General features: G+C 43.4%; 4 protein-coding genes across 11 annotated transcripts; 2 read left to right on the top strand and 2 right to left on the bottom strand.

Moving 5' to 3' along the window:
* The first annotated feature begins 290 nt into the window (after positions 1-290).
* LOC116192312 (GPI ethanolamine phosphate transferase 2) lies at positions 291-8,447 on the top strand. 5 transcript variants are annotated; one of them, XR_004154047.1, is made up of 17 exons: positions 291-617; positions 750-843; positions 1,132-1,176; positions 1,296-1,463; positions 1,574-1,658; positions 1,756-1,862; positions 2,026-2,106; positions 2,215-2,267; positions 2,343-2,442; positions 3,392-3,535; positions 4,158-4,254; positions 4,764-4,968; positions 5,061-5,154; positions 5,313-6,317; positions 6,852-6,952; positions 7,034-7,126; positions 7,459-7,479. XR_004154047.1 is itself a non-coding variant. In XM_031520837.1 (17 exons), the coding sequence occupies exons 1-17, from the start codon at positions 478-480 to the stop codon at positions 8,073-8,075; spliced, it is 2,913 nt and encodes a 970-aa protein (XP_031376697.1). In that variant the 5' UTR covers positions 293-477; the 3' UTR covers positions 8,076-8,447. The 5 variants fall into 5 exon arrangements, 4 of the variants coding, with proteins under 4 accessions (XP_031376697.1, XP_031376698.1, XP_031376699.1 ...); XM_031520837.1 differs by lacking the exon at positions 6,852-6,952 and adding an exon at positions 7,952-8,447 and having other exon boundaries at positions 293-617; positions 7,459-7,736; XM_031520838.1 differs by lacking the exons at positions 4,158-4,254; positions 6,852-6,952 and adding exons at positions 4,255-4,318; positions 7,952-8,350 and having other exon boundaries at positions 293-617; positions 7,459-7,736.
* A 117-nt stretch (positions 8,448-8,564) lies between these two features.
* Positions 8,565-12,315, bottom strand: LOC116192314 (uncharacterized protein At4g38062). Its single transcript, XM_031520841.1, has 2 exons — positions 12,062-12,315; positions 8,565-11,535 (listed from the first exon to the last, which is right to left on the bottom strand). The coding sequence occupies exon 2, from the start codon at positions 11,495-11,497 to the stop codon at positions 8,891-8,893; it is 2,607 nt and encodes an 868-aa protein (XP_031376701.1). The 5' UTR covers positions 11,498-11,535; positions 12,062-12,315; the 3' UTR covers positions 8,565-8,890.
* A 743-nt stretch (positions 12,316-13,058) lies between these two features.
* Positions 13,059-15,667, bottom strand: LOC116193197 (V-type proton ATPase subunit F). The gene is made up of 5 exons (XM_031521996.1): positions 15,509-15,667; positions 14,787-14,868; positions 14,316-14,397; positions 14,042-14,124; positions 13,059-13,453 (listed from the first exon to the last, which is right to left on the bottom strand). Exons 2-5 carry the CDS (start codon positions 14,847-14,849, stop codon positions 13,289-13,291), a joined length of 393 nt encoding a protein of 130 aa, XP_031377856.1. The 5' UTR covers positions 14,850-14,868; positions 15,509-15,667; the 3' UTR covers positions 13,059-13,288.
* A 550-nt stretch (positions 15,668-16,217) lies between these two features.
* On the top strand, positions 16,218-26,551 carry LOC116192858. Of its 4 annotated transcripts, none has more exons than XM_031521544.1 (8): positions 16,218-16,411; positions 16,588-21,545; positions 21,711-21,943; positions 22,040-22,184; positions 22,918-23,116; positions 23,195-23,530; positions 23,653-24,353; positions 25,521-26,551. In XM_031521544.1, exons 2-8 carry the CDS (start codon positions 16,755-16,757, stop codon positions 26,139-26,141), a joined length of 7,026 nt encoding a protein of 2,341 aa, XP_031377404.1. In that variant the 5' UTR covers positions 16,218-16,411; positions 16,588-16,754; the 3' UTR covers positions 26,142-26,551. The 4 variants fall into 4 exon arrangements, with proteins under 4 accessions (XP_031377404.1, XP_031377403.1, XP_031377402.1 ...); XM_031521543.1 differs by having other exon boundaries at positions 16,588-21,605; XM_031521542.1 differs by having other exon boundaries at positions 16,588-21,626; positions 23,201-23,530.
* Positions 26,552-26,666: the final 115 nt, after the last annotated feature.

Here is a 26,666-nt window from a genome sequence, read left to right as displayed (position 1 = left end):
GAAGCAAGGTACTGTCTTCGGCGGCTGAGGTTTTTTGTGGTCGGCTCGATGAAAAAATTACTTGATCTGGATGTCGATTTCAACAGACTGTACGAAGGATATCGAACTACGTCATATTTGTGTTGAAATTCTATTCTGAACTTTGATGAACATTTGCAGACCGAGATCTGGTAAAAATTATGGAATTCCAAGGTCCCATTTGCTCCTGACGAAAACTGTTTTCCTTTTCCTGGTTCGTCATTCTATTTTCAACAGTTTCCAATTTTGCTTTATAAAAAGAAAACAATTTCCTGAAATTGGGAAAAATGGAAGAGCTGAGCATGCCTCGCTGTTTTCCCGCAAAACCAGACCGGGGAGTCTCTCTCTCTCTCTCTCTCTCTCTCCCTCTCTCTCCACGCTGATTCTCTTCGTCTTCTTCTGCTCATTACCTTCTCTCGAGCTATATCCATGGCGTTTGCATGCTGAAGCAAATCGCAGATGGATCACAAGATGAATCACTCATTGAGCTGCTCGAGATTCACGACGCTGACCGTGGCGGCAGTCCTGATCCAGCTGGTCGGCCTCTCCCTCTTCATCTTCGGCTTCTTCCCCATCAAACCTGCTCTCTCCGGGATCAGGTGCTTTGCTTATTTACCTTCCTTCATACCGCGTCAATGTGAAGCATAACAAGCTGAAACACGAACAATAAGTTGCAAGCTGGTTACTACTATATTACAATGAGAGTTCTAATTGCTCGTGTCCTGGTTCAGCGGACCAGAGAGTTTCCGCCCCCCGTGGGATGATGTGGGCAAGAATCGGAGTGTGGCCGCTCTACCTCCCGAGCAGCTGCGTCGACTTTATCAGGTTGGCTTGTTGCGTCTCTGTTCTGCTTTTTGCCTAGGATGATTGTTTCGAGTTCCCGAGTTCAAGTGTCTGTGTTCTGCTTCAGCTCTAGTTAATTATCTTTGCTGAGCTATAACATATTGATAGTTTAAGGTAATGTCGTATTTGTAGGTGACGTGAGATTGGTGCAGAATGAATCGTATATGGAAATGACATAGATGAAAATGCAGTCGAAACACTAAAGCCCAGATCTTTTGATAGTTAAGAGCGTAAATGTACTTGCTTTTATGTGTTTCTACTTTGATCCAGGAATTATCTGAGCTTCCTTCTTCATTCGACCGGCTAATCCTGATGGTATGTTACTATGTCCCCTCGGACGTGTACCTGTAAATGTGTTTTGTCACTAGAATATACTCAACACCGATAGGCTTGAACATGATTTCTTCTGTCTGATCAATACCATGTTAGTTTAGGTGATTGATGGCCTTCCAGCAGAATTTATTCTTGGAAAGGATGGTGACCATCCCAAGAAGGCTTTTGTGGAGGCGATGCCCTATACTCAGACCTTACTATCTACTGGAGTAGCAGTTGGTTTTCATGCAAAGGCTGCACCTCCAACTGTCACCATGCCATGTTTGAAGGTTCTCATTTTGTCCAGACTTTCATATTTGCCCAAGGCGTATTCTATTTCAATATACCGTTGCTTGCACATTTTGGTCGGCCCACATCTTCTAATAATCCACTATCGCAGGCTATGGTTTCTGGGGCAATTCCGGGATATCTGGATGTTGTATACAATTTTAATACTCAAGCATTGCAAGATGACAATATTATTGGTTAGGAGTCACACCGATGGAATTGCTATATATTAACAATGGATTGCAATGATCCAGTGATTAATGCGTATAGCTGGCTCCCGTGCTTATATGGCAGGTCAACTTTTTCGCACTGGGAGAAAGATATGGATGTTTGGCGATGATACTTGGCTTAAGTTGTTTCCAGGATTGTTTACTCGAACCGATGGTGTCAGCAGTTTTTTTGTAAGTCATCTTTGTTGGCAGTTCTTCCCCTGTTTGGCAGTTTTATATGTTCTTTCCCTTATAGATATTTCTTTGGGTTGGGCTGAAATGTGCTTATTCAGTGTTTCTGGTGGTGTTAGATATTTCTTTATCTTACTTGCGCTCATGTCTGTTTTGGTGGCAGGTCAAAGACACCGTTGAAGTTGATCGAAACGTCTCTCGACATTTGGGAGATGAGCTTATGAGAGATGACTGGGATATTATGGTTAGATAATGTTCTCCATATTTTAATTAAAAGTTCTTGCTTTCAAAATCTCTCTTGTGATGAAACTATGTTACTTATATCTTTCTACAAATTGAATGTTTCATCTAGATTCTCCATTATCTAGGCTTGGATCATGTCGGCCATATAGGCGGTCGTAAAAGGTAGAATTTTATTCCATTCTGGTGCTTATGATCTCATTTTCTACTTATTTTAATCTCATATTTCCCTTATTTCAGTGTTTTAATGGCACCAAAGCTCAAGGAAATGGATGAAGTGATTGAAAGGATCCATAGTACTAGTCAGATGCAAGATGAAGATAAAGGACGGACACTTTTGGTTCGTCTTGCTCTATATTCTTGATGTTGATGTTGGATTTGACGTGATTGTTTCATTCAAAAGAATATTATTTGTCTTTCTTAAGCGAAACAACGCATTGAGAACTGCCACCAAGAGAACAATGTTATGTTATTTTCATGTCATACAACACCTCCATAAAGACACGGAGTTTACTGACTTATTTTAGGGTTTTAGGGTTCAAAAGTGTAAGTGTGGCAGTGGATTTCAAAACGATTACTAATTTCATAGGCCAGCAGGTAGGTTGATGAATTCAAGAAACACTTGCTACAATTAGTAAATGTAATATGACTTAGTCCAATGATCTGCAGACTGGATTTTATTGATAGAACAACAATCTGGTTTGGCATGAAACTACTTGTATAGCGGATGAACTACATGTAGAAGAATATACATGTTGCACTTACTAGAATTATAGTCATGTGGGATATTTTAACATAATTATTTTGTAGATATAGCAAATTGATGTGTACCGTAATCAAGAGATGATAAAACAATCAATTGTGGAGAAGAGGGTTTTAAAGCGAAAAAATGAATATCTGGCGCTAAAGAATGAATCTTGTAGACCTTTCAGTTTTTGCGTTTGAAGGAAACATTGGAACATTTGAAGAATATGACTGTTATGCTGGGAGTACTGATCTAGTTTTTTTTCCTCCTTTCCTCGCAAGGTGAGAAAAATGTGTCTATTTATCCTAGCTTGCTGTCAATACTCATTTTCTCTAGGTGTAAAGAGAAAGGGTATATGCACGCGACGTGAAATGTTATGCCCTGAGGCAGTATCAGAGACTGATGTCTACTGTCTAGTTTATGAAGTTATTATAAAATTTAAGCTTTTTGAAGATCCTTAACTGGCGCCTTGTGACTGGATCTTTATTGCGATATCTCTGGTTTTGTCCATCCGAGAACTTTTATCTAAGGTGTATCTTTATAGGTGATTGTAAGTGATCATGGCATGACTGAGGATGGTAACCACGGGGGATCTTCATATGAAGAGACTGACTCTTTAGCTCTTTTCATTGGATTAAAAGATCAAATGCATGGGCTTGCAGGACAACAGAGTATTACGGTTGATCAGGTGATGTACAAGTGGTGATTTTGTGTTTAGGTACTTTTCTGCTAAAATATTGATTGTCAAATTATTATATACTGCCAGAAGAAATTTCTCTGTTTGATTAGAAGCATTAGCATCTGGGATTTTTCTTTAGTCTCCTAATTTCCACTTAAAGTGAATTTCTAGTATTCAGACTTGCTAACCAGTAGGCATTATGAGAATTATTCTCTTTTCTGTAACTTTGTAAGGTTTGTGTTACTGCTTTCATAAATCATAAGTTTAGTCCACATTAAAACATCGAATCATCCCATTGTGGACTTACCTAGAGAGTCAATGTGTTGGTCCTTGCTCTTCTGTTTGCTGCAATATGGAGTCCCTATGTGCTTGTAACGGGCTAATAGGATGTGGTCGATGTAAGAGTAAGCATTCTGTAGTCTTTATTATTCAAAATTAAATGGAGCTAGCCTATGTGAAAATCGTTCTTTTCATCCCTTGGTGTATAAGAAGATAGATAAGAAACTGCAGTTGGTAAATGTGTAGCTGATGGAACACATGTTCATGCTCCTGGACATGTAAAATATATATGTAAATAGCCTTTAAATTAGTTCTGCCTATTTCCTTTTAAGAATTTAATTTCTCCATTCAGGTAGACATTGCACCAACATTAGCTGCTCTTTTCAATGTTCCAATACCTAAAAACAACATCGGAGTGCTGATACAAGACACCCTTGATTTTATGTCAGGTCCTCCCTCTCTCCCTCCCACTCTCTCCTCTTCCCCGCACCACCCCCCCCTCCCTGCCCAGACGTATGTGTGTGCGCACTGTTCCCTCTCTCCTTTTATGTTTGGGCGTTTTCAGGCAAGCTGTGTGAAGCTACTCGCATAATTAATATTCTCAACACAAAGATCAAAGGAAACTACTTCATGAAATAAGAGTGACAACTAGAAACTCCTGTTTCTAAGCAGGAATCTGGAGAACTGATGATAAATTATAGTTATTGTGGAAGCTGATCCTGTTTATAAGAAGGAATCTGGAAAATTTCCCAAATGATATGGTTTACTTTGTCATCCAATCGACTTGGTGTTTTGCTTTGTAGATCTTTTGTATATCTTTCTCTATATAGTTTCACACACTCTGGTGCTATTATTAATTCAAGTGCAAATCAGTCAAAAAAGATAATCTTGTTTATCTTGCTATTTTGAGGTTAGCTTTTACAACTATGCTGAAGCTTAATGTTAATGTTATATGCAGAAGAGCAGCAGTTGAGGGCGATGGAATTGAATTCATGGCAATTGCTTAGTTTATTACAAGTTCAGTTACCTGGTATGAGATGCATTAATTTCAACAAAGAGTTGGTTGTTAGTAAGTGCAGTGGAAGCGTGGAGAAAAAATTTTGTTGTCTATATCAAAATGCTGCTGCTCTTCACAGATCCTGGGTGTCCAAAAAAATGTCCATGTAATACCTGAAACTATCAGTCAAAAAGTTTTGGCACAAGGTTTATTTGAAGACTGCTGATTATCATTGCTGTCTTTGGAAATGTCATAAAGGTCAAACAGGAGGAAGGACTACATTAGAGCTGCTGCAGCGTATCACGAGTTTCTGAAGACTGCAAGTGAGTGGTTAGCACGAAGAGTCACTGATGTATGTATTCTTTTGCTCTACTTTGTGGGTATAATAACTTGATCTTATGCTGCAGTTGTCACCAGTGAAAAATCATGTCACTCTTGCAGATGATATTTGCCTTACTGAATCTTCCATTCTTCACACTCTTATGATTTGTTTTTGCTATGTATTTGCAGAAACCTGTAGGGCTACTTGCTCTTGGAGTATCAGCGATGCTATTATCTAGTGTAATATTACTGGGCCTATTATTTCATTTGAACAAAGCTGTCTCTATTGAAGGGGAGGCAAACCTCCTTAAAAGAGAAAGTAGGCCCCACTTGCGGGGTTTGGATGAATTTTTCATTGTTGTTGCTACAGTAGGGCATGCCATTAGCATGGGATCAAGTTCAATGGTAGAGGAAGAGCAATACAACTGGCATTTTTTGACATCAACACTTTGTCTGTTGCTACTCCGTGAAGCATTACAGGTCTTTCCAGCAGTAAGAATGCAACATCCAAGTCACAATGAAAGAGCTGGTTGTCAATTTTATTCTGTCTTAGCATTGATTATTTCAGGAAGAATCATGAGAGGTTGGCATCAAGGCGGTGTAAACTGGACTAATCTTCCTGACATTTCTAAGTGGCTTGAACTGAGAGGAAATGAATATGTGAAGTATACTCAGATTGTGGCCTTTGTCTTGGTAATGAGCTTAGGCTTGTTTGCTTTGTCCCTTATATGGAAAAGGATAAAAGAGGTTTTAGCAATTATGTTCAGTCTTTTGGTGCCGGGTTTGTTGGTTCTGAAACATGTGATAGAATTTCAAGACAACACAGTCACTTCATCGGGCAGTGGTGCAACTTTATCGGCTCAAAAAATCTACACTACTCTGATGATCATTTCTGTGGGGACTATTGTAGCCTTTCCATGGTTCGTTCTTACTAAGAAAAATAAGAATTCCTCAAGTTGTAGTATCAGCTCGTCTACTTCTGTTCCCTCCAACGCCATCATGAAAGTTCTGCTGCATGAGATCAGGGATTCTTTATATGTGATTGGGTGGGCACTGCTACTTTGTTGGTGCCTTGTTCAACTCTTGCTCCAACAGCCCGTCAGTTCGATGCCCATCTCGATTCTTCTCTTTCAGATCTACTTAATTATGCTGTACTCTTCAACTACTGGGCCACCATATAAGCAATGGGTTGAGGTCAGTTCCAGAAATTTCAAGTGATTTGACTCTACTTCGATTTCTCATTCGTGCATCAGATGCATGATTACCTGATAAAATTGGTTAAAAATTTGAAGCTGACACGAAATTTCAATCAACAAATCTAGAGAAATCAGGAGAGATGTATAAATTGTTAACAATCAAGAAATGGAACCTTATATAGAGCCGTCAGTTTTCCTAGCTAAGAGATTCTACTTGTGCTAGAAAAAAAGACATGAAATTTTAAGTCCAGAAACGGCCTCCCTTGCTGAAGAAAGCAATTTAGAATATCAACATTGTGTTTTCCCTAATGATTTGTCGGTCTTCTATGAGAATAATTTGCGGTCTAACAATTTTGTGGGTCTATGACTGCAACATTAATGTTAAATTACCTGCAGTTCTCCGGTCTTTCTTGACTAGCTTTATGCTTCTGTTCCTGAGTTTGTAGAATTGCCATGCTTGAATTGTTTTCGAATTTTCCATTTGTTTTGAATAGATTGAAAAACCTGAATGCTTCCTTTCCCCGTTCATTAGAAACTACTAGCAATCTGATAAAAGGTCACATTGTCGATCACTACTCAGTCCCCATGCATCACATCTTAAAAGGAGCACAGATGTTCTATTATAGCTCAACGGTACTTCTATGTATCCCCTGTTCTTCTCTGACTAATTGCAATTACTTGTAAAGTTGCTTATGATTTTCTTTGTTCCTACAGGTATCTACTTTGTACTACTTAGGGATGGTAGGCCATTATTCTATGGGGAACAGCAACGCTCTTGCTACGATTGATGTTGCTGGTGCATTTATTGTACGTATTTTCACGATTGACGTACTGTATAATATATAGCTATATGTTATTTCTCGGTGATAAGACTCTTGAAGATACCAAATTTGGGTCATGGTCAACCATTTATAGAACTCAGTAAAATTGAAACTCTTCACGATGTCCTCCATATGGGTACATGACACATTAAAATAGGGTGCAGTGAGTTGCACAAGAGACATGTTGCCAGGTCCATGTTGATTTTTTTCAAATATTAATTTGGGGGAAAAAAAAGAGAGACCATTCTCGATCATTTCAATTTTAGACTTCAAACGCATTCCGAGTTTCCTTACTGCTGTTTTGTCTCTCATTTTCAGGGCACTTCAAGTTACTCCACGTTGGTCTCTGGCATCTTGATGTTTATGATAACCTATGCGTCGCCCATGCTATTTCTTCTGAGTATATTGGTGCACATTTCTGTGAAGGACGTCAGTGTTGCTCTGCAGGGCTCTGATTCCAGACAGCTACTGAAGGCGATGCTTGGATTTCCTTGTCTTGTTCCTCTGGGGTTGAATTCCGTCTTACTGGCTGCTTATACCATTGTCCTGTTGTTAATGAGAAACCATTTATTCGTCTGGAGCGTCTTCTCCCCAAAGTAAGAATTTCTAAAGAGCTATGCCAACCCATCTGAAGGTTTATGCTGGTAGATAGAAACATCGAGATACTGTGTTAGTGTGACTACTTGCATAAGAATAGGCCCTTTTCCTCTGTTAAAGTCTTTATTCTTGCATGGAAGCCATCTCCACTCAAGTGACATGGGTTGATGCTATCTATTCTGAACATGGTTGATGCCTTTGGTTTGTTATGCAGGTTCTTGTATGTTGCTGCTGCTACTGTGTGCATTGACGTTGGAGTCTTTATAGTGGCTGCCACTGTAACTTATGCATATGCAATTATTGCTTCTACTGGGAAGCCCAAAGGCCAGCAGGCATAATGCAAGCTTTTGTGGTCAGTGACATGACTAGCTATTGTCTCTCGCGGACCAGATCCTCACGGTCTATGTTGTCCGGCTAACTGAGGTATCATGGGCCTCTTAAATTATCTGGCTAAGCTAACACTTCTAGGACAGCCCTCACATGACGAATTGAGACCTTCCACTGTCAAGTAGTAGGTTCAAATTTTGCTATTAAACAGCATGTATTTGCTTCTCATGAATGTTCCGGTTGAGGTAGATGATGGTATAGCATAGTCGGTTTTCCTTTCTTGGAATGATTCAGTGTACAAGGTTTTACTTTTTGAGATAAAATTAGCATTTGTCCTCTGTTGCAAATGGCTTCTTAAGGAAAGATACGGCTTTTCTGCGAAATGAGCAATTTTCTACTGCGAATCTCTTATGATGAACGGTGATTGTACTTGGGAATCATAGTTACTACTTCTGGTTCAAAAGAACAGCTACGTATAAAAAAAGCAGGTGATAGCTGAATTGCCTGAAGCTGTCTGAATGGATCGATCTAACATTTTGAAGTAATACACTCGAATCTTGGCACAGAAAAGGAAAAAAAAAAACTTCGAGAAGAGATAGCACGATATAAGTAAAGTACAACCGGCATACTTCTGCTAACAAGCTGAGCAGATGTAGCTCGTTTACAAACAGATGAGAGCTACCTCAGAATGAAATGAATGCAATATTCATCACGAAACTACAGAGAAAATCATAGGACAAGTCGGTGGTGAAAGAATTGGTTGCGAGTTGCAGATTTCCAAAGGAAGATCTTCCCTGAGAAGCCGTAGCAACTTCGGCGAGAAGAACTAGCTGTTAAGCTCCCGGAAGGGAGATCTCCCGTTCGAGGTGACTTCGTATCTCTTCACGGCTCCCAAATAATGGCCGTTTGCATTCTCCTTCAGAGGGTCGACGGTCTCAGTGTCCTCCCTCAGGCAATTCCTTAACCTTTCCATCAGAACCATGTCCTCGTTGCAGCACTCGCCAATGGTGTCATCGAGCCCCTTGACGAATCCCAGAAGGCTCTCCCTTTCTCCGAGTAGATTGGCCCTTTCCACCTTGAGCTCGTCGATCAGCGCCCTTGAGCTCTTCAGCCTCGTCTCTGCCTCACAAGCCAACTTCCTCATTTCCAGTTCTTTGGCTTCCAGAGCTGCTTCGACTTCCTCGGCTTTCTTCTTCGAGTCCAACAAGGACTCTCCCTGAGACTCCAGCTTGCTTATAAGGGCATTCACCTCATTCTCCAACTCACCGACCATCATCTTCTTCTCCTCGGTCTCTAGCTCGGCGAGAATCTCGGTTGCAGTGATCCTGTCCCAGGCTTCATGGAGCAAGTCGATCTCCGCCAGCTTCTCGGCAAGCTGTGAAGAGAATGAAAATGATGAGCTGTCAAACTTCTGCTCCAGAGAGATCATCGTGTGCAGCAGGTCCTTTATCCTCTGGTCCTTCGCTTCCATAAGCTCGAAAAGTTCATTCCTCTCGCGCTCAAATGCCCTCTCGGTGCTTATCTGTGCTACCATTGTACCTTCAAGCTCTCTTTGAAATGCTTCCCTCAACATATCCTCAAAGATTACGTCCTCCGGGTTCTCTCCTGATGCTCCCTTATTTATTTCTTGCTCTGTCAGGACAATCTTCTGCTCTAGATAACCTATCCTTCTGTCTCTTTCGGCCAACATCTCAGTAAGGTTGGCCGTCTCCCGCTTCATTGCATCCTCAACCTCCGCTTGAGCGAGAAGCGAAGCCTCTATTTCCTTGCGCAGGCACTGGCTCTCTTCGAGGTCAATCCTAAGACGTTCAGCAGTTGATTTCCAAATCTGCAACTCGAACTCAGTCTCATTCGCTTCACAGATCTTCTCTGCGAGCTCAGCATTTGTCCTGTCCAAGGTCTCGTAAGCTACTCGAATAATTTCTTCCGAGGCACTTTCCATCTGTAATGCCTCCTCGAGGATTTCCTTGTGCCTCTCAAGCTGCGCTTTCATCTTCTTGTGCTCCTCTATGACCTCTCTCTGGGCAGCGGCCAAATCCTCGTTCTTTGTCTCGAGCTGCTTCGTCAATAGAGAAGCCTTGTCTTCCATTACTTGTCCTTGCAGCTTTGTCTGAGCTTCATAAATTCCCGACTTCAACACCAATAGCATCAAATGGATCTCCTCATTCTCCACCATAAGATTCATCAGCGAGGACTCGGAGCGTTCTAATTCCTTCTCAGCCTCTTCTAATTCATTCCCCTTAGAAGCCAACTCGAACCTGCACTCATTGAGGTCGGTCATCAATTTCTCCACTTTCGAGCTCCACTCGGCTTCTTTAGCTCGAAGATTCGATGAACAGTCTCTATGCGTCTGCTCAACAGTCTTGAGCCTGTTCTTCAGCTTCGCCAACGAATTCCCCCCTTCACAAATTTGTGCTTCACGGAGCTCCTTGAGCGATGCTAACAACTCCTTGTTTTCCGTTTCCAATTGGATCGCTCGGTACTCAACTTCTTTATATATTGCCATTTTTGTGCTCAATGAATGTCTCAGACTCGCGATTTCCTCATCCCGACTGCCCATCACATTCTCCAACTGAAACTTTGCTTCTTCGCACTCTGCAAAAACATTTTCGAACTGCTTCTTAAAGTCGGAAAGCTGAACTTCCAGAGCCTTCCTCCTCCCTTCTTCGTGGGCTAAGGCTCGGTTGCACATTTCCAACTTTTTCCCAAGATCTTCCGAGATTCGGATCTGAGAGTCTAACCTCTCCTGCAACGAACCCATCTCATCTAGAAGAGTAGACTTCTCCGACTCCCACTCTTTCTTTTCAGTACGGTACTGGTCCCGAAGCTTCACATAGGCTTCCTCAAGATGCTTAAACTGCTCCGTCTTCCATTTCAGCCCATCCTTGAGCTTCCTGACTTCCTCCTCTAGATTGAAAATCGCGTCATCTCTGTCTCTCAGCTCTTTCGGTGCCCTTGCTCTGTGCTCCGCTTCTGAACACTTCTTATGAGATGAATCCAACAGTCCCTTCAAGCTGTTATTCTCTTCTTCGAGGGACTTGATCTTTCTCTCCCGGTCCTCGCACTTCATGTTGGCTTCTTCAGCAGCTAAGATCAGAGATCTGTTCTCCTCATCCAATTTCTGCAACCCTGTACCAGATTCAGCTCGGAGCTTGTCATTTGCTACGCTGAGTCGTTTGACTACGGACTCCTTTTCGGCTAAGTTGTGCTTCACTTCTTCATACATTATCTTCAGCATGGACACTTCTTCTGCCCTTTCGATTAGTTCTCTCTCGTTATTCTCTAACCTCGAATTAGCTTCCTGGAGTTTGCTGAGCTGCTCATTGTAAGCCTTCTTCAAGTTTTCATGCTGTTCAGATTTGGTTGCGTATCCTGCCTTGAGCTTTTCGATCTCGAGTTTGGCCTCATCCAGCTCTTCGCAAACTCGGTCCATGTTTTCCTTGTTCGGGAAACACGCTTTCAAGTATACACCTGGTTGAATATATATCAGAAAGTAAGGCGACAAGTCGAGTCTAACAGCAACACGACCCGACGGCACGTTCTTGCAAAACAAATTCAAGGCCATAAGAAATGGAAATCGGGAAGCATTGGGCCATTGAAAAGGAATATGAATGTCGAAGACGAGCACAAATTCTTTGCCCTAAAAGGGTTTCGTCGGTAATGCTGAAACAAACTCGACAGGGTTCCATAACAGATATGGCATCGATCCATAATGAAATTAATTCCCAGGAGCATTCTAACTTCTAAAGATTATACAGAGCCAATAAATTACGGAGACACGATTGCGAACGCATGAAATTGAAAAGCAAAAATCGCAAGAAATCAATTAGAGCGTTCTGCCACCGGGAGATTCAATTAACAACGTGAAACAGGACAATAGCAGATCATCTTATCCCGTTTCTTGATCCTATCAAACCCATTTCCCCCTCGACATTCCGTTGAGAAGAGAGAAAGAGACAGGCAACGATCGAAATGGGAAGCAGCGTGAAGAATCTACCTGTTTAAGCATGGGATCAATCGAACGCAATTGGCGATGAACTGTGGTTTCGAGGGACGTGAGATTGGGTATGGAGACTGCTCAGATAGAGAGAGAGAGAGAGAGAGAGAGAGAGAGAGGGTTCGTTGTTCGGCAAGAAGAGAAACAGAGAGAGCCGTTGGAAAGGAGAGAGGCGAGGCCCTAACTTATTTCAAGATTTGAAAGCCGGTACGAGACAGATTATACCGTGCTCCGGGAGCACAGAGGCCCAACGCATTTCTGGCGTGGGGCCCACAAGAAAAAAACTCGGGGCACCGCATGGACCCGGCGCAGGAAGAATCTACCCGTTCGACCGTGTTAGTTAATTTGGCGATGATCTTCACTTGCCATTTTTCTGTTTTCTTGGGAGTTCCATAAAAGCGGAAAAACTAGCCGTTAGAGATTCGCTTCCCCCTGTCGGGCTGGGCCCTGCAAACATTCGAGTGTTTCAATTGCTTGACCCACAAATAATTGGCCCAAAAAGTAACATTGCTGGACACAGATAAGGGTGGATTCGAATCGGGTTCAAATCCAGTAGGCGGTCGTCTTACGAAATCTTCGCACTCTGTAGATACGAGAGCTTGGGTTCGATTCGATGATCAGTATTTGTCATTTCAGTCGGGCGATGAATTGCTCCTGCATTATCAAGAGACCATCTTTTCGGTTAGGTGTAACTCGCATTTCGGTTCGGTTCCACCGCTAATGGTGTTTCTCGTGCCAGTGCCTCCTGAAAATGGCAGTCGTGCATACTCCAGGCTCCGTCTAATGCTGTCAGTATATAGAAGTGAAGGTCAAAGAGTCCAAGAATTATCAGATCAATATGAATCAGAAGGTAAAATCAAGAGAGTTCCATCGTCCTTGCTCTGATTCATCAATTATCAAGGGACTTCTCGAACATAGAATGGATAAAGAGCACACTTTCCCGTGGATGATGCATAGACAATATTGGAGAGCAATATGAACAACGGACACGATTTTGTAGGCCGAAACATTTCCTTTGAATAGAATGCAGGATATTATTGCTAGAAGAAGCACAATCTGGTATGCAAATGATTATTCTTTCAACAACTGGAGCAACGAGTATGAACTGAACATATACATTAAATGAGTCCACAGATAGCAAGGCACACTATCTGCAAGAAAAGCACAGACAAATATCGACGCTTAAACAGCTATCATAGCCAATAAGGGACCCCGCCGGTGGAACATTCAGCGCCTTCCTGATGCCACTGATTCTGCAGAGAAGAGATACTTCACTCGAGAAAGCACAGAATCATGGGCTGGATCATATGGGTGATCCTTCGAGGGAATCTCCAGGATTGCTGGAACAGCCATGTTGTAGCTATCCACTAGAAACCTTATCATGTTGGCAACCTGATAAGCAAACCGGCAATTCAAATTACTTTTCATCGATCACTCAACTTACACGGGTCAAACAGCCACGGGAGAGGTTGTCTGAACATATGAACTAAGAAGATGTAGATCAGGCATCAAGAGTCATCCAAACAATAGGTACCCATAGCTCAATAGACAAACTTAAACCCTTCCCCTGGGCAAGTTTACAGTAAGTTTCGCCTTATATCAGGTTGAGCTTTCTCACCATTGGCCACCAGAGATAAGTACATGTGCTTATTCTTTTGCTCAGTACTTTCTCCAAGGTAGATCTAATGGCGGAAAGCTTCAAACTTATGCAAGATGAAGCTTACCGTGGATGTTTCCTCTCATGGCAAATAAAATTGGAACAGTTCACTGACGTAATGAATAAGACTGCAGAAGATGGTTTCTTCAGCAGGTCCATTTATCAGCTCTGACTCTAAGCTAGTATGTATCTTTTTATCAGATATAACCATGTCCTTTCTTATGGCATGCATTAAGGTGTAAAACAATATTAACTTATCTCAAGCTCTTACTTCGAATCTTATTTGGAACATACTAGCCACCAAAGAGAGAGAAATGACTTACATATTGACTGATTAGCACTATAGCGATATCTTCCCTGGTTGTGAATTCCTTGAAAGCATCTTCAATCGCTTTCACCGTAGTTTCTGGTCAGAAGCAGGAATCTGTGAGACAATAATATACTCCTTTTGACTTTTCATTATGAAATTCACGGAGGGGGAGAGCAAAAATGAAATAATTGAAAGAACACGAACATGGCTTATAAACCAGCAGCATACACCAAATAGCTTAAACTGTACAAGCGATACGAGCTCAAACAATAGGGGGCAGAGCATACTTGAATCAACTATGAGGTAGTTTGTTTTCCTCCGCAGATCAACATTACCAACACCAGCCAAAAGAAAACCAGTCACAGTGTCCTAGAAGACAAAAAGCATATGTCAAAAAGAAAATTTAAGAGTAAAATGATATTCCCGGCGAACGGAAAGATTGCATGTATATATTAAGTAAAAGAAGAGAGAGGCAGACAGCTGCCTCTTGGGCTGACTAAATACTCCATTTCCAGGACTTATATTTCTCTTTCAGGATTTGATTATAACAGTCCGAGAAATGAAGCTTCAAAAAACCAAATTACGAGTTTCCAGCCATTTATAGAATGATTTTAGAAACACAAGTGACAGATCCACAATAAATACTGCTTTTGATAGTTGACACCCCAACTGGCAATCACTGCGGTATATCAATGGGAAAAGACAGAAACGCATTTTTAAAATAAAGGGCGCCTCAAAAGTTCTCCACTACTAAGCACCTCATCAGCAATCATGGCAATGAGCGCCGAACTTTTAGTAGCGATTGGAGCTCTTCCTGCCATCTCAACTTCAAGTATCCAACTGCAACAGGGAGGAACCACAAGGAAAAGTAAACAAAGGGAAAGACTTGTTTATCCTCGAATTGTCTCCAAGAATGTTAAACAGCTTAAAGCTAAAAGAACGAATAAGATGAATCCAAGAGTAATGTATGATGTATCAACCCGAAAAAGCCATTCTTCGCCGGTAGCGACAAAATAAAATAAGATGAAGCCAAAGAATCATCTACGATGATTCAATTATCCACCCAATGAAAAGCCTTCTCAGCCGGTACAAGTTGCTGGGACAAGCCCCACGTTCAGAACTCACTACCAGTAGAATTCAATAAGCATATTAAACCAAAGAGGACCGCAATCGAGACCCATTAAAAGGCGGCTTTATCTCGACCTCTGTGTATCTTAGCTCAACCTCCTCCCCTGATCAATTGGCTCAAGAGAATCTCAAATATTGGAGCTTTAACATATTCAGGCAGGTCAATAAGATCGACAAGGATCTGGTGAAGGCAAACAACCCAATGAGATTCGGGGCTCAATTGGGAGCCAATTTCAGGATAAAACCAGTTTCCATCCTCGACGCAAAGAATCAATAGCAACAATCGCCGATCAAACTCGTAGTGATTCCGCTATAAATCTAAAAAAAAACAAGTTACCAAAATAAAAATCACCTCTTTCACTTCAGCAGGGCAATAACGCGGCAGCACCAGGGGCCGGAGAAGGTGCCGATTGCAGATCAGAGATCGCCGAGAGTGACAATCGAGAGAGAGAGAGAGACGGAAGCAATCAACGATGAGAGGAGAACGGAGAAGAGAGAGAGAGAGAGAAAGAGCAAGCCGAGAATTAGTGGGCTGGGCCTTCTCAATGTAGAAGTAGGCCCATGATAAATTGTGCACGTGCTGTCAAAATTCCGGTCCGTTTGGTTTGCTTCAGGTTCGGGTTTGGTCTCCTCGTATCGAGCACGAAAACACTAATCGCGCCAGGCTAGATAGTCCACGCGTGCATAGCACAAAACGACATGCCCGAGATGATGTTATTATTGAAAACGAGTTACTTACCAAATTCATTCATCGGCATATCAGGCTCATTGTCAGTTTCGACCGATGTAGCCGTTCATAACTGTATCGCATAGTGTCTCATAGCAGTTATCCGGCGAAATCTAATAATCAAGGGTAGTACTAGTATATTGTAGGGTGGGGGGAGCTTTTATATAAGCAAGACCAAAACAATGCCAAAAGCAATTGATTTTCACGTGGGGGTATTTAAGAAAACATACAAAAAAATTGTGGGTCAAATTAGAAATACAAAGAAATTGGGGACGAAAAACGGAAGAACAGAGAAACCCGTTTCCTTATTTTACTCTGATGATGCTCAAAGCTTATTGTGTTTCGTTTCGTCCCCCGTCCGTTCTCCCTCGCTTCTCTTCTCTCTCCTCTCTCTTTCCTTTCTTTTTTTTCTCTTTCTGGTTTTTGGACTGAGAAGTAGGGCTTCTGTTCCTCTGCTTCCTCGCCCCCCCTGTGCTCACTTCCCCGGCGCATCGCCGCCCCACCGCCGGCCGTCATACGTTTCCGGAGGTACGTCTCTCCATTCCTTGTGTGATCCTTCTGCCGCGAAACCCTAATCTCGAGCTTCCCGCGCCCCCTCGCACACGCTGGGAGCGTTACTTTTTGATTCGTCCGTTCTCGAATCGATAGTGCTCTTGGCTATTGTGGTTCGCGGGGATTTTGATCTCGCGTTTACTGTTGAGCAGGGCTGGAGGGAGTTTCGTTCCAGTCGGTCTGTGATTGGATCGCTCCGGAGTTGGATCTATTGATTCATAGCTGATTCTCATTGGTGGACTAGGATTGGGGTGCGGATTTGGATGTGTTGGCGGAATCGGATCTCCGCCAGGGATCGCGTCGGCATTTGTCTCGGGATATGGCCAATCCTGGAGTCGGGAACAAGTTCGTGTCTGTGAATTTGAACAAATCTTATGGGCAGCAACAGCATCACCACTCGGGCTCTTATTCCTCGAGAACTGCACGGGCGCCTAATAGCCACCACCATGGAGGCGGAGGGATGGTGGTGCTTTCGCGGCCCCGTAGCTCACAGAAAGCTGGGCCAAAGCTTTCCGTACCGCCCCCCATGAATCTGCCATCACTGCGGAAGGAGCACGAAAAGTTCGATTCTTTGGGAGGAGGGGGTGGGCCCACTGGTGGCGGGGCTCCAGGTAGTGGGTTGAGGCCCAGCTCATCTGGCATGAGATGGACTAAGCCTGTCACTCTTCAGGAGAAGGAGGGTTTAGGTTTACCTGTGAAGGGTGTCTCAGATCAGGATATGCATGATGGTGGGGTTGATGGGTTGTCGAATAAGGGAGCAGGATCATCTGTTCGGTTGAGCATTGCTAGAGCTGGATATGTGGCTGTGGAGAAATCTCCGGTCTTGAGAGGTGAAGATTTTCCTTCTTTGAGAGCTACTCTACCAGTTGCTTCTGGTCCTTCGCAGAAGCTGAAAGATGGTTCAATTTACAAACAGAAGCAAATGGCGTCTGAAATGGTGACTGCAGCTAGTGAGGCGAGGGAAGGCTCAAATTTGAGCTCTCACGTTGATATGCGTCCTCAACAGATGTCATCTCCTTATGGTTTTTCCAATGGGGTCCATGAAAATGAGAGTGATAATCTCAGTTTGGGCAGTTCTCGCATGCTTGAGCAGAGCAGAAAGCAAGACGATTACTTTGCAGGCCCACTGCCGCTAGTCCGTTTGAATCCAAGGTCTGACTGGGCTGATGATGAGCGCGATACTGGTCATGGTTTGATGGACCGAGGCAAAGATAACGGGTTTGCAAGAAGTGAGGCTTATTGGGAAGGAGATTTTGACGTACCCAAACCGAACTTTTTACCGCACAAATCGGGTCATAGTTCTTTTGACCGGTGGGCTCTGCGTGACAGTGACACTGCAAAATTTAGTTCTACTGAAGTCCCTAAAGCAGAGTCTCATGGCAGGGATGTACGAATGCCTAGCCGGGAAGGTAGGGAAGGGAACTTGTGGAGAGCATCTTCCCCGCTTTCAAAAGATAATGTCAGCACGCATGAATCCGGGACTGACAGAAATGGGTTTACAGGCAGGCCGTCCAGTAGGGGCATGGAAATGAAAAAGGACAATAGGTATGTCCAATCACTCTTCCGTGATGGTGTGCAGAATGATGTTGGAAGGAATGGCCAAGGAGGGAAGCTGCCATGGAACAACAGTAGGGAACGTTATGGCAGTGATCATAGTGTCCAGAACAATCTGACGTCCAAAGCTTCGATTGGCGTTAAGGTCCCTCCTTTCAATGAGATAGGGCCCAACAAATATTCTAAAGAGAAACGTCTCATTTCGAAGAGTGAGAAGCCATATGCAGAGGACCCTTTCCTCAAGGACTTTGGTGATGGCTGGGATCCTGTTTCTGGAAATATCTTGGGGGTGGTTAAAAGGAAAAAGGATGTGCTTAAAGATACTGATTTTCATGATCCTGTGAGGGAGTCGTTTGAGGCTGAACTGGAGAGAGTTCAGAAGATGCAAGAGCAGGAACGACAGAGAATTATTGAAGAACAAGAAAAAGCTTTGGAGCTAGCCCGCAGGGAGGAGGAGGAGAGAGCAAGGCTGGCTAGAGAGCAGGAAGAAATGCAGAGAAGGCTGGAAGAAGAAGCCCGGGAAGCTGCGTGGAGAGCAGAACAAGAAAGATTGGAAGCCTTTCGCAAAGCTGAAGAACAGAGGATAGTCAGGGAGGAGGAGAAGCGTAGAATAGTCATGGAGGAGGAAAGGAGAAAACAGGCTGCGAAGCAGAAGCTTTTGGAGCTGGAGGAAAGGATTGCCAAAAGACAGGCTGATACAACGTTGGCAGATGAGAAAGTCTCAGACTTGCCTAAAGAAAAAGATAGTTCTAGGTTGAGAGAAACAGAAAGTTTCGTGTCAGATGGGGGTGATTGGGAGGATACTGAGAGAATGGTAGAGAGGATCACGACTCCAGCATCTTCTGATTCGTCTAGCTTTAATAGACCATTTGCTAATTTGTCTAGAGATAGCTCTTCTTCTATCTTGATAGATAGGGGAAAACCTACCAATACATGGAGGAGGGACCGGTTTGAGAATGGCAACAGCTCGACCTTTGGCATGACGGAACAGGAGAGCAGCCTTTATGGTCCCAGACGCGATGCATCATTTGGAGGAAAATCATTTGCCAGGAAAGAGTTCAATGGGGGAGCTGGATTTGGGACGTCCCAGACCTATGGTAAAGGGGGGGCCTCTGAGCTTCAGATGGATGCCTATTCTCAAATGAGAGGGCAGAGGTGGAATCTTGTTGATGGAGATCCTTTCAACAGGAACATTGATGTTGATCCCGAATTTCCGGAGAATCTTGCTGATAAATTTGGTGACGCATGGGAACAGGGTCGTCCTCATGCCAATGCTTATTCTTTGTACCCTGAGCAGTACTATCGCCACCCTGAGGCAGATGGTTCCTATTCTTTTGGGAGGTCAAGGCACTCTATGAGGCAGCCCCGAGTTCCTCCTCCTCCAACACTGGCCTCCGCGAATAACAACAAGAACACTCATAGGGGTGAAATTGAACGACCTGGGCCCTCGAGTTTCACAGGCGATGTGCCATACCATAGTACTGGAAGAAGAGAACCCACTATACAGGTGGATTATCGCAGTGGTCGTCAAGAGAATGTTGAAGTGGAATCAGTTGACTCAGTGGTTGAACCGAAGCCAGGTCCAGAAACAGCACCAAGGTGTGATTCCCAGTCCTCTCTATCTGTTTCAAGCCCCCCTGATTCTCCTGTTCATCTCTCTCATGATGACTTGGATGAATCTGGGGAATATCCTGTGAAATCTGCTGCCGTAGAAGATGAGGACTTCCTTATGACAGGGAAAGCAGGGCAGGCAAATATCATGACTGTTACAAGCTCTGTTTCTAGTGGCATTGATGATGGAGAGTGGGCTTTGGAGAACAGTGCAGAACTACAGGAGCAAGAAGAATATGATGAAGATGAAGAGGGATATAGGGAAGATGAAGTGCGGGAAGGAGAAGATGAGAATGTCCATCTCTCTGAGGAATTCGAGGGCATGCATTTGGAGGATAAAGCTTCAGCCCATATGATGGACAGCTTATTAGGGTTTAATGAGGATGTTGGAGTACGGATATCAGATAATGAGTTAGAGATTAGCTCACAGAAGGAGGTCAGTACATTTCCTGCACAAGCAGTTAGTGCAGAAGAGAAGGAATCATTTGAGAGGGATGCACAACCTCATTTACATGCTGATGGTTCTTCTCAAGTGACTCTTGACCAGCAGGAAACTGAGACAGGCTTGCAAGCTGCAGTTATTAAGGCCAATGATGAGACAGATGATAATTCTAGGAGCCATGCTCTATCTGCCCATCAGGCTGCTCCATCTAGTACTGCTAGCTTACCCTCTCAGTCAGCTGGGCATACTCTGATGCCCTCCCCACCCGCTTTTCCAACTCAGGCTGAAATACCTGTTAAGCTTCAGTTTGGACTGTTCTCTGGTCCTTCATTGATTCCAACCCCAGTTCCTGCAATACAGATTGGTTCTATTCAGATGCCTCTTCATTTGCATCCCCAATCACTTGGCCACCCTTCACAGCCTCCACTCTTCCAGTTTGGACAGCTGAGGTATACATCCCCTATTTCCCCTGGAGTTGTGCCATTAGCTACTCAGTCGATGTCCTTTCTGCATCCAAGTGTCCCTGCAAACTTCCCTTTAAGCAAGAATCCAGGTGGACCAGTGTCAATGCAGTCTGGGGACGTTGCCTCTGCTCAGAATCTGGATAAACTGAATATTTCGGGGGGTTCTCAACAAGGCACTGTTACCAGGCCTTCAGATCTATCTCAAGGGAATCTGCCTAAAGAAGCAAATATGTTTCCAGCCAGAGATAAAGGAGATAGCCTTGTGATGATACAACAGGGTCGTATTGAGCATCCTATTGGGGACGGCAACAATATGTCTAAATTCCAAGCAAAGGAGCAGGAGGGCAACAAGGACGTTGCGAAGAACTTTCAATCCTTGTCGAGCTCAAAAGAATGGGAGGGTCGGGCCCAGATGGGAACGGCACCACCCCAGCCTGGTAAACAAGAGAAGGATTTTTCTGGTTCGAAGGGTCATGGCTCTATGACCAACAGCAGAGGGAAACATTATGTCTTTAAGGTTAAAAATGTTCCAACAAAACTGGCTTTTCCAGATTCTGAGGCTTCTCAGTTGGATGGTGCTGGACATCAGAGGAGACAGCGTCGCACGGTCAAGAGAGCAGAGTTTCGAATTCGAGATAATGGTGAGAAGGGGCAATCTACTGTATTTGGTTCAGTGGATCACTTGGGGCTGGGTGATAAATCAAATATGAATGGAAGAAATGCTGTTGGCCCTGCAAGGAGTGGTTCGAGGAAGGCTATCATAACAAATAAAGCTTCCAAACACACTTTAGAATCAGAAGGCAGGGTAGCAGTTTCAGGCAATATTCAAGAGTTGGGTTCTGGAGGTGGGGCTGAGATGGGCTCTAGGAAGGAATCGTTGATAAAAGCCCAGATGGTTCAGCAGTCACGTTCCATTGAAGGAAGCTCTAAGAGGGACACTCGTGAAGAAGATGTTGAGGATTCTCTGCAGAGTGGTGTTGTGCGTGTTTTCAAGCAACCCGGAATAGAAGCTCCAAGCGACGAAGATGACTTCATTGAGGTGAGGTCAAAGAGGCAAATGCTAAATGATAAGCGTGAGCAGCGAGAAAAAGACATCAAGGCAAAGTCTCGGGTCTCCAAGGTTTTGTTGCTCATCGGTTGGATGTATATTGAATGCTGAGTTTTTATAGGTAGTAGATTAACAATTCTTGTTGCTTTTTATTAGGTATCTAGAAGATCTCGTTCTTCGTCCAACACTAGTGTTTCTGGCAGCTTGAAAACAACTGCTCCCAGAGGTGAGGGGACAAGAAGTAGCATTCGAACTGATTTTGCTGGCACTGAAGGACACGAGCTTGCAGATTTTGAAGTTTCTTCTGGTTTTAATCCCACTGTGTCATCGCAACCATTGGCTCCAATTGGCACCCCTCCTGCCAGAAGTGAGGCCTCGGCTGATTTGAGGTCCGGAACTATCACTTTTTTCCTCGAAGAATATGTAATTGTAGTAAAATAATGTGAGGCAGAAGATATTTGATGTTATCCTTTTCTTGCTATCAGGTCACTCAAGACCAGCTCCCTCCCTTTTGCATCTGGCACTGGTCAGACCTTTGTGGGAGGCCCTGGTTTGGCATTCACTGACAAAAATGTGGACGATATCCAGACATCTATGGACACGTGGGCAAGTCCTGGGAGTAATCAGCCGGTATGTGCAGTTTTAGTTTGATCGTGGATACTTGTATGAGCCTAAATCTTGAAGGCCTAGATGCTATATAGTATTGGTTTCTGTCAGAAGGTGTGCTTAATCTTAGTATCTAGTACTTTTTTTGGTTGTTATATTCTATTCCCATCTAGGGTTTGGGTGAGCTAGTTCTCATTACATTGTAGCTTAGGATCAAGTACTTCTTTTCATTGTTGATATACCGTCCCAACGTGTACTCTGGAACATTAGTTTGTGGGTGAACTAGTTCTCATTACATGGGAACACAAGTGCTTTAAGCAAAAGCCTTATGCTTTGTTTGGGAATGGAGTGGAGTTTAACTCCACTCTATTCCAACTATAAATAATTATATTTATTTGGGGTTGTAATGATTGTGTTATTGAATTATGGGAAAAAGTGGAAAAAAGTAATGAATAGTTGAGAGAAAGTAATGATTGTGTTATTGAATTGTGAAAAAAAATAATGAACAGTTGAGAGAATTTAGTATTAAAAATTGAATTGAATGGTAGTAAGATAAAAAAAATTGAAGAAAAAGGGAAAAAGTAATAATTGTGTTGTTGAATTGAAGATAAGTGGGGTTAAAGTGTAGTAGAGTTAAAAAAGTTACTCATTTGCCAAATAAGGCCTTAGAGATTGTCCTGTTTATGGTGCTTGCTTTCTTATTCTGGGAAGACTTGACATTTCCACTGATTTGAAAGTTAACCTCTGTGTCTGGTAGGTTATGGCCTTGACACAGTCTCAACTTGATGAAGCCATGAAGCCGGCAAACTTTGATTCCCGTATCTCAGTTGGAGATCATACCATTGCTTCCAGTGAGCACATTATATCTTCATCTTCGATGTTGTCAAAGGATAAGCAATTTTCCTCTGCAGCTAGTCCAATAAACTCCCTTCTTGCTGGGGAGAAAATACAATTTGGTGAGCATTAATCTTTGGCAACTGTAGTCGAATTTGTAAATTACCAACTTCTTATTGGATTCATGTTGTTCTTACTAGGTGCAGTTACCTCTCCAACAGTTCTCCCTCCGAGCACCCATTTGGGTTCACATGGCATTGGGCCTCCAGGGCCATGTCAACCGGATATCCAAATTCCTCATAAAATCCCCCCAAAAGAGAACAATTGCAGTCTTTTCTTTGAGAAAGAGAAGAACTCAGATGAGTCCAATGCCCATTTGGAAGATTGTGAGGCAGAAGCTGAAGCAGCTGCTTCAGCTGTTGCTGTTGCTGCCATCAGCAATGACGAAATTATTGGGAATGGACTCGGGAATCACTCTCTTTCTGTTTCAGATACCAAATCTTATGGGGCAGCAAATGCAGATGGAATTGCAGCAGGTAGTAGGATTTCTTCCGTGCATTGCTTGGAAGAATATGGTTTTACTTCTGGACTTGGAATGCTGAACTATCTTCATCTTCCCTGTACTTAAACCGTCAGTGTCTTATTCAACATTTGGCAGGTGTCGCTGGTGATCAGCCGTCAGCAAATCAGTCAAGAGCAGAAGAACCTCTAAGTGTTTCTCTTCCAGCTGATCTTTCTGTTGACACCCCTCCAATATCCTTGTGGCCACCGCTGACACCTCCACAAGCCACTTCAAGCCAGATGCTCTCGCATTTTCCCGCTGGCTCGCCTTCCCATTTTCCCTTCTATGATATGAATGTGAATGCAATGATGGGGAGCCCAATCTTCGCATTTGGGCCGAATGAGGATTCTTCTGCAGCTGGCCAGTCACATGCACAGAAGAGTGGCGGACCCAGTTCAGGGCTGCATGCCACCTGGCACCACTCTGGTGTGGACTCATTTTACGGTGGTCCCACAGGGTTTACTGGTCCTTTCATCGGTCCTGGAGGGATACCAGGTGTTCAAGCCCCACCCCATATGGTTGTCTATAACCATTTTGCGCCAGTCGGTCAGTTTGGACAAGTTGGCTTGAGTTTCATGGGCACCACATTTATCCCATCAGGAAAGCAACCTGACTGGAAACACAATCCGGCTGGACCTTGCACCACTTTAGGAGAAGGGGATGTGAACAACATGAACGTTGTATCTGCACAACGGAATGCAATGAGCATGCCATCTCCGATCCAGCATCTTGCCCCTGGGTCTCCTCTCCTGCCCATGGCTTCTCCTTTGCCTATGTTTGATGTCTCTCCTTTCCAGGTAGTAATCTAGTCCTGTCGTTTAACTTAAAATAGCGATACTGAAAACTTGAGGCTGTTGGAGATGAGAGATGGTGAATAGTTGATACTAGTCGGGTTTTCCACCTGCAAATCAACCAGAACTTCCCTTAGTGGAGGCATTAACTAAACACAATGAATATAATCAAATCAAAACTGGAGTCAAATTAGGATGTTGGGGAACGCAATTTACAAGGGCAAGGTAGATTTTGCAAGTTGTAGGAAACATGATGTTGGAAAACCTTTCCTTTTATAATCCAAGGTTTTTAAGGACTTCTTCACCGCACCCCGTCCTGGATCAGAGTTGGTCTTGTTTCTTGAACTTCCATGGATTGTTGGATAGTTCATCAATGACTGACTTTTCAAGAAACTTCCTCAATTTCATGTCATGTCTGTAAGTCATCCTCACCCACTGTGGTGGATGTTCTAATCTGTTATGGAAGTTGTAGATCCATGATTTAATAAGTTCAGAATTTAATATTTCTAATTTAGGTTTGCTGAAAGAATGGTAAAGTTCGTGCTAATTCTTCTTGTGAAGAATTTAAATCAGTGTTAATTCTTTCAGATCTCGGTTAGTATGTTTATGGTTAATTAGCAAAAGTTATATATAGAGCACATTAAATTTATCTCTTGTTTTCTTATTATTACGTGAAAATAAGTGTCTCTGATCTTCACTATTCCTCATCTCTGCGAGATGAGTGTATGTGTCCCATAAATTTTAGGAACTAGATATCTCCTGTTGTTTGATTATTACTCGGCGTGTCACGGGCATTATCTTGTAGTCAATAAATATTGACATGCATATCTGTAGGGTACAAAATGGTATTTTTGCTTTTCCTTTCTATCAGTACAAAATTTTATTCAAAGTTGGGCATCCGAACAGAAGAGACTGTATACAGAAGCGTAAATAGAAGAGACTCTTAAAGCTGGGCATCCGAACAGGCTGGCCCGCTCCTTGATGTGATGTACCAGTGGACTTCCATTGACCTCGGTCTTCTCTGCTTTTGTTTTATCCTTCTGTATATCTTCTGTATGAGATGATTGCACCTTCCGAAACAAGATATTAACTTAATCTAGGTGGTTCTGTCTTTATGTGGTTCCCCCCCTTTATCGTCTCATCTGATTTTGAGTTGGAACTTTTCCTTTGCAGTCTTCTGCTGAGGTGCCGGTCCATGCTCGGTGGTCTCCTCTTCCATCCTCGACGCTTCAGTCCGTTGCAATGTCAGTGCCTATGCAGCAACAAACAGAAGGCATGCTCCTTCCCCTATCTCCTCAATATCCCAATAACAACAATAACAATGCGCTGCCTCCTGTGGACCAATCAGTAGCAACCAACCGGCCTGCCGACGGCAGTCGAGATTTCCCCATTGCTGCAACCACGGATTCGACTGCGACCCAGCTGCCCGATGAGCTCGGGCTACTCGAGGATCCTTCGGGTCCCTCTTCCTCCAGGCCTTCGAAACAGGTTGGTGCTGCTTCAAAAAGGAGTGCCGATTCTGGCAACACCGGAGCCCAAAACAACAATAATAACCAGATCGGGAACTCTGCCTCCGCTCCGTTGAGTAACCGTCCGAGGAATTCCCAGCACTACGGGGGCTCTTCTACCTCCTCTTCTTCTGTGTATAGCAACAACTACCACCGAAGGGGAGCAGGATTCCAAGGGGGAGGAAGGAATCATTCCTTCGGCGTGGACAAAGGCTATTCTTCTTCCACCTCAAGGGTGAAGCAAATCTACGTGGCTAAGCAGAGAAACCAGTCGGCTACGTCATGAGGAGCAAGCAAGAATTGGGAATAATAATACGACAGCAGCAGGGTTGCGGCCCATGCGAAGAATCATCCTACATTGAAGTGCTCCCTCTCTTTTTGGGGGGGGCGCACCTGAAGCTCGAGCTCCATCCCGATTTATTTGTCAGTGTAAGATTTTATTTTTCTTCTTCCTCATTTTCTCTTTGTCGATTATTGTTATTATCTATATAGAGATTTCCCCACAAGGGATCTGCTAATGCAGGAAGTGGATGATTATAAGCCAATTTTTGGGAGGGTGTAGGGGGTTTTGGTGTTTGTCGTGGATGTGGTGTTTAAGAATACCGTTCATTTTCGGGAAAAAGGAGAAGGCGCTGTTACTCTCAACGGTTTGGATTTAACAAGCAGATTGCATTTACTCTGTTGGTGAATTGTTAACGGCATCGGATGTCATTCGGTGGTATCTATAGCTCATATCCTGGAAATTTTTTAGTAGATCGAGGATTTTTATTGTGGTAGGGACACGATTGATGCAGAAGCAGCAAGAGGCCAA

This window comes from Punica granatum, chromosome 1 (genome assembly GCF_007655135.1).
Source record: "Punica granatum isolate Tunisia-2019 chromosome 1, ASM765513v2, whole genome shotgun sequence".
In the NCBI taxonomy this organism is placed as follows: Eukaryota; Viridiplantae; Streptophyta; class Magnoliopsida; order Myrtales; family Lythraceae; genus Punica; species Punica granatum.
This window is presented reverse-complemented; position numbering and strand designations above follow the sequence as displayed.

Coding starts and splice junctions, on each gene's coding strand:
- LOC116192312 (XM_031520837.1), top strand. CDS start 478: ATGGATCACAAGATGAATCACTCATTGAGCTGCTCGAGATTCACGACG. Junction 1,177..1,295: donor TCGACCGGCTAATCCTGATG/GTATGTTACTAT, acceptor ATGTTAGTTTAG/GTGATTGATGGCCTTCCAGC. Junction 4,255..4,763: donor CACCCTTGATTTTATGTCAG/GTCCTCCCTCTC, acceptor TGTTATATGCAG/AAGAGCAGCAGTTGAGGGCG.
- LOC116192314 (XM_031520841.1), bottom strand. CDS start 11,497: ATGGACCGAGTTTGCGAAGAGCTGGATGAGGCCAAACTCGAGATCGAA.
- LOC116193197 (XM_031521996.1), bottom strand. CDS start 14,849: ATGGCAGGAAGAGCTCCAATCGCTACTAAAAGTTCGGCGCTCATTGCC. Junction 14,398..14,786: donor TTGCCATGATTGCTGATGAG/GTGCTTAGTAGT, acceptor TTTGTCTTCTAG/GACACTGTGACTGGTTTTCT. Junction 14,125..14,315: donor CTACCTCATAGTTGATTCAA/GTATGCTCTGCC, acceptor GCTTCTGACCAG/AAACTACGGTGAAAGCGATT.
- LOC116192858 (XM_031521541.1), top strand. CDS start 16,755: ATGGCCAATCCTGGAGTCGGGAACAAGTTCGTGTCTGTGAATTTGAAC. Junction 21,944..22,039: donor GAGGCCTCGGCTGATTTGAG/GTCCGGAACTAT, acceptor TCTTGCTATCAG/GTCACTCAAGACCAGCTCCC. Junction 22,185..22,917: donor GTCCTGGGAGTAATCAGCCG/GTATGTGCAGTT, acceptor TGTGTCTGGTAG/GTTATGGCCTTGACACAGTC.